Source organism: Hyperoodon ampullatus (assembly GCF_949752795.1).
Source record: "Hyperoodon ampullatus genome assembly, chromosome: 9".
Classification (NCBI taxonomy): Eukaryota; Metazoa; Chordata; class Mammalia; order Artiodactyla; family Ziphiidae; genus Hyperoodon; species Hyperoodon ampullatus.
This window is the reverse complement of record NC_136922.1, coordinates 49,859,476-49,870,128: the sequence shown is the minus strand read 5'-3', so window position 1 is coordinate 49,870,128 and position 10,653 is coordinate 49,859,476. Positions and strand designations below refer to the sequence as shown.

The window sequence follows — 10,653 nt, the reverse complement described above, 5'->3', positions numbered from 1 at the left end:
GGCTTATTTCTTCTTCAGGATTTGATATAAACTCATACATTATTCTAAGTTAAGAGAATAAAGAGCTGGCCAGCCATGAACTCCTGTAGTCCTGCACTGTGCTCGCCTGGGTCACAGAAAGGAGCTTTCTTCCTCTTCACAGTGTTCTGACCAAGGAGTTTTTGTTGCTGTTGTTTGTTTTTGAGAAAACAAGAGTTCACATGCAAACATTCAGGAAGCAGCACTGGCATAGACCCACTTTGATCCCTTTAAGTGTCCTGAGGGTCCCTCCTCACACAGCCACTTTTTCCTTTGCCAGGTTCTTTGGTTCCTTGCTTGGGATACACCAGTCACCCGCCTCACTGCTCGTCTGATAATGTTTGAAGGCTGATTTGTTGAAGACTGGGAGTGTCTCTACAGACTCAGAAGATAAAGCCTCAAAGAAGGGGGAGGAAAAAAACCAAAGAAATTATTCACCGCATAATTTGTACCTGAAGTGATTATTCAAAATAAATTCAGAGGTAAGTATTCAAACATTCAAATACATTCTTTTAATTGATTTAGTGATAAGAGCACACCAGAGTCCATGGTATGCTAGGCACTGTATAAAAGAAAACTGAAAAATAAGTATTATCTGCACCCCATAGGGGCTAAAATAATATATATACAGTTATAAATTAGGTAACAGTATTTGTGCTCAATAGTTACACATGTCCCTTGTTTGGATATTGCTGATGCCATAGAGTTGAATAGCAATAGGCAAATAGGTTTTCCAGGCAAAACCTTTGTATGTGTGATAAAGTGAGAGTCCTAACCTGATACTGTTGATCTATTAAAATCTGATACTATAAATCTATAATATGTTAACCTTTTCCAATACTTTGAAGACATTTTTACTATTTAAGAAATGAATAACTATTTCAGGTGTTCTAAGACCATGCGGCAAATGGTCCCATTTTCCCTTGCACAAAATGGGAGCCTAGAAGCTTAATGTTTTAGTTGTTAATAACTGTGAATATATTTTCATTTGAAATAGTTGGCAAATGATTAACAGCATCAGGACAGTGACCTTAACAAATAAATTGAGGCTTTATCAGAAGTGGAAAAAACATGTACCAAATTTTAAAGTTTAAACAGGAAATGCCAGGCACCCCACTGACAACTTCTGAGCAGTCAGCTTTCCTCTCCCTGGATTTCTAACAAGGTCAGCTTAAGGTCTTGAGTATCTTGATATCAGTTGTTTTCTAGTCTGAAATATTATTAGCATATATGTATTTCCCACAAGTCTAAGTAAAACAGAAGTATAGCTATTCTTACAGATGCCGATAGGATTTGCCTTAAAAAATTCAAATGAGCATCTCCTCACTCAGAAACTAATGCACTTCTTGGGAAACAATTTAGCTTCACTGAGGCAAGTAGCCTGGCCCACTTCCTTTTTGATACGTTACCACATTAAATATTAAATAATATATCTACACATACCAAATAGAAAATATAATGACTTGTGGTCATTATTTGCACTAACTCAGTTTGGGTATTCACTGTGGACCGCAGAACTCAGGGCTGTAAAAGCAGCAGTCTTTTCAGAAATATGTTGTGTTTTTTTTGGATTTAAAGGATACCTTTAAGTAGATGACAGCATCTGTTCCGTATCCTGGCAAAGAGTAGAGATTTAGATCTCCTTGAAAGTACTTGGCATAGAGACGAGAAATTGGCAAGCCATAACCAAAACCGGCCTAGAAGGGAAAGATCAGTTACTGACAAAGTGGTGAACATGATCATAGGAATACCAAATGCTTTCTCATAACCCCCATGCCCAATTTAACTAAATTGATTATAACTTGCCTAAATACTTCCTTGTAATCCTTGCTCTACATTTAGAAGTAGGAGGCTGGGATGAACTTAGCCATATAATTGGTCTTACCAAAGGAGCATTCCGGGAATTATCCATCACAGGCGTTGGTGCAGTGGAGTACGTGTAACTAAAGAGACGGTCAATGATCCTCAGGGGAACACCACCTCCTCTATCTGAAATCTTAAACAAACAAACCAGTCATCAGAGCTACACATTAAAAACAATACGCATTTGTTTATATAAAAATGTCTTTCCTTCATTTAAAAGTCACCTGGTGTACATGACTTTGATGTATTGTTCAAAGCAGAGAGCTTTATTATTATTGACTCTTTTAAAAATTCTCTTAAGAAAGACTCAAAAGAAAAACAGAATGGTTACCTTAATTGTAAGATCTTCTTTTCCCAAGACAACAATCACCTCAATTGGTGTCAGGGAAGGCCAATTTTCCTGGTGTTCAACTGTGGCCCTCATTGCGTTCTAAAGAAAGCAAAACCGTAAGGAATTCAATGGCAGGAGGATGAGGGACAATAAATAACTGTTTTTTATGTTTAAAATGAAAGCAGCACAGAGGGTAATTCAAAGTTCTTATTTTATTTTTTTAAGTTAGTAGTAAAATAGCTCTGTAAATAGCCATTTATGATTGTGTCATGCAGGAGGTATAATGAAAAGTATTCATTTACCATGTAATATAGCTACTGGGAGTAATGTCTAATGGAAAAACAATTCTGCTAGCTGTCAAGTTCTTATTTGTAAGCTTAATTTAAATGTAGAAATGGGTTTTTATAGTCCATTTCCTGGCTTTCTCTTTTCTGACTTTCCATTACATTTTACATCTAAGCACCAAAGACGGGTACATAACAAATAAACAGTGAATCATTGAACCAATTTATTGGCTTTTATAAAATTTGCTGGGAAAAGGTTGTTACTATTTAAAAGGATAGTAAATAATTCTAAATTAAATTTCAATTTGCATTTGATTATCAACTTTTACCAATGATGGTAAAATAACTGTATGAGTTGGACCATTCAATTTAAAAGTAAATCAAATCAACAAAAAAGCATCTTTTGTCCTTGAACAGAGAAGAAGCTCAAACAAGTTTTCAGATAAGTAGATGAGTCTCATACAGATAAAGTTTTGGTTTATTTTACCCATTTTCCTCTCTACCCTTCTTCTGATAGGTTATCTGCTTTCTGGTTTCTATACAATAATGTTAAGCTCTAAGCATTAGCTGAAGAGAAATAAAATAGATCAGATGTTTGTAGTACAATCAATACCTCATTGCATTAACATTAGAATAAGTTAGGAAACAGTAGGTTCCGGGAAGAGTTACATCAGAATTAGAAGAGGATTTCACTTTTTTTGAAGACTTCCTCCTCTCCAGTCCAGGGGACTCTTAGGAACCATCACAAAGCTTCAGGTGTTTTCCTATCTTTTGGTGCAAGTATAGAGTTTCAGTTTGGGCTCAGAACCTGGGACAGGATTTGATTCTTAGTACCTGGCTGTCCCAGACCAGTAACATCCACATCCTCTAAGAGCTTGTTAGAAATGTAGATTCTCAGGTCAAGAGTATCAAAATGTCTGGGACAGGCTTAAGAATCTGTGTTTTAAAAGCTCTCTAGGTGATTCTAATGCACACTAACGTTTGAGAAGCCCTACCCTACTGTTTTGCTATGGAAGGTGTGGACCATGGATCCGCAGCATCACCTGTTAGCTTATTAGAAGTTAGTAATCTCAGGCCCAATCCCAGACCTACTGGATCAAAATCTGAATTTTAACAAAACCCCCAGGTGATTCATATGCACATTAAAGTAGATCACTGAAGGAACTGACTGCCCTTTGAGTATATTCTAGTCATAGGTTGGGACCCTGCCACCTCCAGTAATTCTGGACCTGAACCTCTGGATTTAGAGTTGGACTGGCCTATGGGGATGGAGATAACAAGGCCTCAGTCACTGAAGCATTCACCCCACGACCTTCCTTAATGAATGCATGAATGACTAGTGCTTTGTTGGACACCTGAAAAAATAATGGGAACAGGGAGCATTGAGATATAGTGACTCATATTGTGCATTCTCAAATACGTGTTGATGCTACAAGGAACTGCATGTACCCTTTCAAACATTTGTAGCTTCTCTTTGTTAGGACACAGAAGCATGCTTGGGAGAAGACAGTGAGGCTCCTGTTCAGTAGGGAATGATAAAGGAAATAAAAATGTAACCAGTTAACATTTAAAAAAAACAAAATTGCAATTATTGTGAAGTGTCTTACCTTGAATAGTTCAAAGAGCATATGATGAAGGTGAGACGAAACATACACAATATGAATTGGTTGGCCTGGAAATTTTCCTAGAAAAAATTAAGCTAATTTAGAATTAATATTTCAAATATTAATATTAATTTGAATATTAATATTTCAAATGAAACAAATATTTCATTAAAATAAACTGTCATATCTATTTGATTAGTATTTTAGATTTAAACAGAATTGGAATACTCCCCATCCTCCTCACTCTAAAATCCCACCTTAGAAGCTCCCTTTAAACAGTTAACCACAACTGGCTTATGTTCAAAATGCTATTACAGTTGCTACCTTGTGCTCTGTGATTAATTTTTGCATTTCTCTACAAATGCATAAAGTCAGATAAATGCAAAACAAGGGTGCTCTAAATTAGATGACATGGATTAGTTATTTCTACTTTCAAAACTTCTGTACTGGACAATTGCAGAGATAAAATTATACGCATCTTAAAAAAGAAGAAAAATGTAAGTCTACAGAATAACATCAAAATTGATGCTAGCTAGCTATAATTTTAATACATGGGAAAATAACACATCTGATTATTCTTTTTTTAAAATTAATTTATTTAATTTTTTGGCTGCATTGGGTCTTTGTTGCTGTGTGCAGGCTATTCTCTAGTTGTGGAGAGCGGGGGCTACTCTTCGTTGTGTTGCATGGGCTTCTCATTGCGGTGGCTTCTCTTGTTGTGGAGCACGGGCTCTAGGCACACGGGCTCCAGTAGTTGTGGTTCACGGGCTTAGTTGCTGCATGGCATGTGGGATCTTCCTGGACCAGGGCTCGAACCCACGTCCCCTGCATTGGCAGGTGGATTCTTAACCACTGTGCCACCAGGGAAGCCCCATCTGATTATTCTTGATTTTTATCAACTAAACATAAAATCCCATAGGCTAAATATTTCACCAAGAGGCTAAAGAAAATAGAAACAAAAACCTCATAATACTCTGAAAAGAAAAATGAAAAGTATTATTCTTTGGTGTTCCAGGCCTTGGCAAAGTTTGAATCAGAAAACAAGGTCTGGCACAGTTCCCTCTTTATTTCATCAAACAGTTCAAGCAGTTTATCTACAAGTATTATGCAACAATGCTGTTAATGCTTAAAAATATTTTTCAATCTTTATTTGTACTCCTACTTTTAGTTTAGCAATCCATTACATTTCCCTATCCCCAATCCATGAGTTTAAGCTACTCTTAATTTGAGCAACTTGATTTTAATTCTCACCAACAAACATTGTTCCTGTATAACTATTACTTGAAAAAGATGTTTACTTTGAGTTGAAAGGAGGTTATTCCAATTTAAGTGTACTCTCTTGCTTTGAGAAGCAACTATGGGATAAGATAAAAATAGTGCCTTGCATTCATCCTGTAATTACTTCATTCAGTGTGGGAAGACCTTATCCTTTTAGGTACCCTAGAGTTGCAGCTATTGAAGTATGCTCTGCTTCCAAAACAGTGATATATACTTATAGTGAAAATTAAAAAAAAAAAAATTGGTAAGAACATTTAACATGACATCTACCTTCTTAAATATTTAAGTGTACAATATAGTATTGTTAACTGTAGGAATGGTGTTGTACGGCAGATCTCTAGAACTTATTCATCTTGCATAACTGAAATTTTATACCCATTAAATAGCAACCTCTCATCTCCCTGCTTCCTTCAACCTCTGGCAACCACCATTCTACTCTCCGCTTCTATGAGCTTGACTATTTTTGATGCCTCATATAAGTGCAATCACAAGTATTTGTCCTTCTGTGACTGGCTTCTTTCTTATAGTGCAATTTAAAGTGTTTTTGTTTTCAGATCTGATAAGTAACCTCTTTAGGCACGTATCTCCACTACCAAGTGATTCCTCCTAATCTGACCTCCTTATTCCTGTATTCTGTAGTAAGCAAGCTTTCTTTGATCAAAGATATTGAAACTTAGCTGCTACTCTAAATCCTAAATTACCTGTTCAAACCATTCTTCTTTATGAATTTTCATTAGCAACTGAATATACTCAGTTGGAACTTTCCAGTTGAGATAAAGAGAACCTTGGCTTCAAAACAAAATGTGTACAAATTTTAGGCAAGTTCAGAAGACAAAAAAGGAACACAGACATTGCTTTGTATTTACAAGAAGTAATCATACTGGGAGAACACTGAATTTTCCATAGATAAAAATATATTTAATTTATAGCTTACCATTCACTTGTGTGAGCTTTAATTCTGGAGATGTTAAATAATACTGATTACAAAGCATCTTGGAACACTCAAAGGCATCTGGAATGGAAGGGTTTTTTTCCATAATGATTAAGTGAATTTATGCCAAGTAAAATTTTCAAGTGATCTTCAGTGTATACACTACCCTTAATCCAAAATATTCATTAGAGTACAAGTTTATGTGTATGGAAAAATAAATTTTTAATATTTTATTGAAGAAAAAAATGAACACAGTGTTTAAGTTATAGCTGTTGCTATAGGAATATGTGCACTTCAGATATCAAATATAATATATGAGAATATAGCACATTAGCTATTGATGTTTGGATTTTTTATAATATAAGTGAATATTTAAACACTTGACTCTCAAAAACAAAGGACCTTCATTACAGTATTTATAAAAACATAAATGGAGCACTCTGAATAGTAATTCATTCAGAGTCACCTCAACAGTAGATGTGTCAATCAGATAATGTACATTTTCAATAAGGGAAATGCAGAAACCTAGAAATTACCTTGGACCACTGCTGCCACATCACAGTTTGGATCAATGCTTCCAATGTGGCTTGGGTTTCCTGTCTGTAAGTCACTAAATATAAGGACTGTTGAAAAATAAAAACAAAGAATATTGTTATAAAAATCAGGATAATAATGAATAGAACTACCTCTGAGAAAGAATGTGATCCACCAAGTAGTGAAATATCTACTTAGAGTATGGCTTATATTCTACACCCATCTCTATATATCATGACCATGATGAACTAACTTACTGTGCTGGTTCATCAGCATCCGGGTAGAAATACGGTTCATGTAAAATCGATCCAAGAAATATTGAAGATTTTGATTGGTGGCTGGGTCAACTGTACAGGCATCTTTATACTCTAGGATTCCTTGTGCCATTGTAGGAACTACATTATGGTGTCTATTTCGAACTTTGATGAGAGTATCTACAAAACTAAGCCAAAACACATATATGGTTAGTAGAAGTTCAAATAAGTTTCATTAATTTATATTTCTTAGATTACTTCAAAGAAGGTAAAGCCTTTCTCAAGTACCCATCCAAGCAAATCAAATCATACAATGTTTGGATGAAGCTTTACTAAGACTCTCCCTACAGATTCTTTGACTACAGTAGAGGAGATAGCTTCATAAACAGATTTATTTTGCTTTTAGCTTACATGTAAAATATCAGCTTTGAGTGCCATAATTCTCTATTGCTTTTAAAAAACCAACATACCACTCACTAAGCTTTCTTTTTAAAAAAAAATAATTAAAAAATAAGTAATATTTAAGATGGCTCTAGAACGCCACTGTGAAAAAAACTTCAAATTCCTTGTAAGATTTAGAAAAGATTCTTATTTCTCATTCTTATAGCTAGAAACTGTCAATTACTCTGAAAGAAAATGTGTACTCTACAATGACACCAACGTGCATTGATATTATGTAACAGTAAATCCTTCTACAAATCGAATCATCATACTAAATTTAGAGTAAAAATAGATTTCCTTTTTTAAAAAGTCCTCTACACTTTTCATCCTCAGCATCATTTACAATGCCATAATTCTCTATTGCTTTTAAAAAACCAACAAGCCCAAACTTGTCATTTGTAAGGGGGTAGTTATTTATTATTCAGGATACTATTATAAATTATCCTTTAAGTGAGGTCTTAAAAAAAATCTGATGTTTAGAAATAGTCAAAGTTTTAGACACTTATTCTAATGCATAAAACTTACTCTGATAATGTTTTCTGGTCCTTTGGGCTTTTCTCGTGGAATTCCACCAGCTCCATCAGGCTCTGGATATACCTGTAAAGCGACAGGTGTGCTTTAAGTTCTAAAATTGAATAGTCACTTACAAGTGGCTGAAAACAGATTGCTTTTTTCCAAATGATTTGAAGAGAGAACGTATTATGTTTAAAATTAAAACTTTCCTCCAAGACATTTGGAAAACATATGTCTTAGAAAAAAGAAAGCTACAAATTTAACCCTCAACTTGCTAACTTAAAATTTGTGTTTAACTATCCTAGATCACTATTCGGTTTTCTGTTTTGTCAAATGTCTTTATTTTTATAGCAAAAGCATTTAGAAATGACTTTTACAGAAAGGCTTCATATTTTTTTCCTCCTATATTCATTCATAGGTGAATAAAAAGAAGCCTTGAAAGCAGCAGTAAATACTATGGATTGAATATGTTTCAGATTGCAATTGTTTAATGGGTGCATAATACATGTATTTTTTAAATCAACAAACAAAAAGTTGTACAGTCAGTGGGTTAGAGTGAAGGTCTGGCGCATATCTGCCTCAGTGCATAACCTGGCTCTGTTCTCTGAAAATCTGCTCCTTTGGTTTACCTACCCTCTCTAAGTCAGTATCCTTATTTGCAAAAGGAGATAATTACTGACACTGAGTGCTGGCTGTGTGCCTGGTACTGTTCTAAGTGCTTTTAAAATGGATTACCTCATTTAATTACACTCAGATATCCCTTTGAGACATATACTTTATTCTCCTCAATAATAGATGGGGGAATTGAGGCCTAGAGATAAGACACTAGGCAAGGATTCCACAACTAGGAAAAGAGGAAGGCATGATTTGATCCCGGGCCTGCTTTGTTAATTGGTTTGTTAATTGGTTTGTAAGTAACAAAGATTAGGCCCTCTCTAAATAGTAGTCATTTGTATCTATTTCTAGGACAGGATTCTTTTTGCAATATCAAACTTACCCTAAATTAATAGAAAATATATCTTTCAAAGTATTTAAGCTTCAAACCACCTGTTTTCCAATTACGATGTTAATATATTGTAAGAATTCATATTCAGATAACTATCTTAAAACTAGAGATTGTTTCAGAATGGTTCACCACTTACCAGCTTTTAACTAATTGCACTGAAGAGGTATTTACTAATCCATCAGGGAGGATATAAATTTCCTTCAGGATATTGGCTAGCCTCACAGGCAACTCTTGTCTCAAAAACACAAAAGAGGTTCTTTCACATGCGTTTTCTGAACCTGTAATAAACTGCATTTATTTAGTTTTTGGAAAAAAGTATATCTAAATTATATATTTGAGTAGCATTAACTATCCAATAGTGAACACACATATATCTATTACAAAATTATATTTCACTCTCAGTTGGGTAACTGCTTATAGATAATTCAGGAGTAAGCATCTTCTTTATTGTCTTTTGTCTTTTTCTTTCTTTCTTTTTTAAAAAGTGACCAAATATGGGAATTACTGTTTTCTCTTTTTGATGAGGATTCACTTCCAAGAAGTCATAATATCCCAAGGCTCTTAGTATTCATAAAAGAATGCAGGATTTAGTCAAATCACAATGTCAGGGGGACAACATCCTTCACAGAGTTCTAGATATGAAACTGCAGTGAAGGGAAAAGGGGTGGGGTAGAAGTCCTGATGTTTCCAGACTAGTGATAAATAATACCACATTTAAATCCTTGAAATTTTCTTTATAAGATTTCTGCAGAAAGTTTGTAAATATTTTCAGCAGTAATGCAAATATATAGATAACGATAAAGCTAAAGAGACAAAGAAATTTGTTAGGAATACAGAGAGATGAACCCTGTGGAGGGGTGGAGGGTGGCTAAAGGATAAAATCTCGGTTAATTCAAAGCTACTTTATAATATTAGGAATCTTCTCCAAGAAGTACTATGCAGTGAAGGAGGGGATGAAGTTTCCAGTTCATTGTTAAATGGTGACTGAAAGCAAAAACTATTTTGATTGAAAACTTTGGATAGAAAGAATAGGAAAGATGAGCTCAAACCATCCAGCATCAGGGGCTGCAAGTGGCCTTGACCTGCAGGCACAAACTGTCAGAAAGAAGGCAGATCTAAGAAAGGCAAGGTGTGCTGGGTTCAAGGTTCCAGGGTTCAGCAGGAAAGCGGACCCCAGGTTTTTTAAGTAATGAGTCCAGCCCTCCCTACACCGGGTCTGAAAGTTAAGGCAGCTCCCCAGTCCCCGCCCGGGCCCTACGTCCCCACTCACCGAAGTCCAGCAGCTGCTTCATGGACAGGGGGGACGGGCTGTAGCGCGAGAAATGCTCGACCTCGCGGGGTACCAGGGAGCCGGCGCTGCGCATCACGAAGCGTGCCGCCTTCATCTTGATGCCCACCGTTCCTGGCACGAGCTGGGGCTGGTGTGTGGGGTGAAGGCTGCGGGGAGCAGGACCTGGGGCCTTTGAAGGGGCGGGGCGCGTTCGGACGGGGAGAGCAGGTGGCTGGCGGGCTCGTGCTCCCCGGCCTGGGCTGAGGTTCGGGGGTGCTTCGCGGTGGAGGAATCGGGTAGTGAGTCGATGGAGCAGTAGGTAGCTT

At 36.2% G+C, this 10,653-nt stretch overlaps 1 protein-coding gene across 1 annotated transcript; it reads right to left on the bottom strand.

Moving 5' to 3' along the window:
* Positions 1–271: 271 nt before the first annotated feature.
* PDK4 (pyruvate dehydrogenase kinase 4) lies at positions 272–10,442 on the bottom strand (the record flags this gene model as incomplete). The annotated part of the gene is made up of 11 exons (XM_079711560.1): positions 272–415; positions 1,602–1,715; positions 1,904–2,014; positions 2,213–2,311; positions 4,104–4,180; positions 6,313–6,390; positions 6,846–6,932; positions 7,101–7,285; positions 8,064–8,135; positions 9,194–9,335; positions 10,328–10,442. The coding sequence occupies 11 exons, from the start codon at positions 10,440–10,442 to the stop codon at positions 272–274; spliced, it is 1,224 nt and encodes a 407-aa protein (XP_079567686.1).
* Between the last annotated feature and the right edge of the window lie 211 nt (positions 10,443–10,653).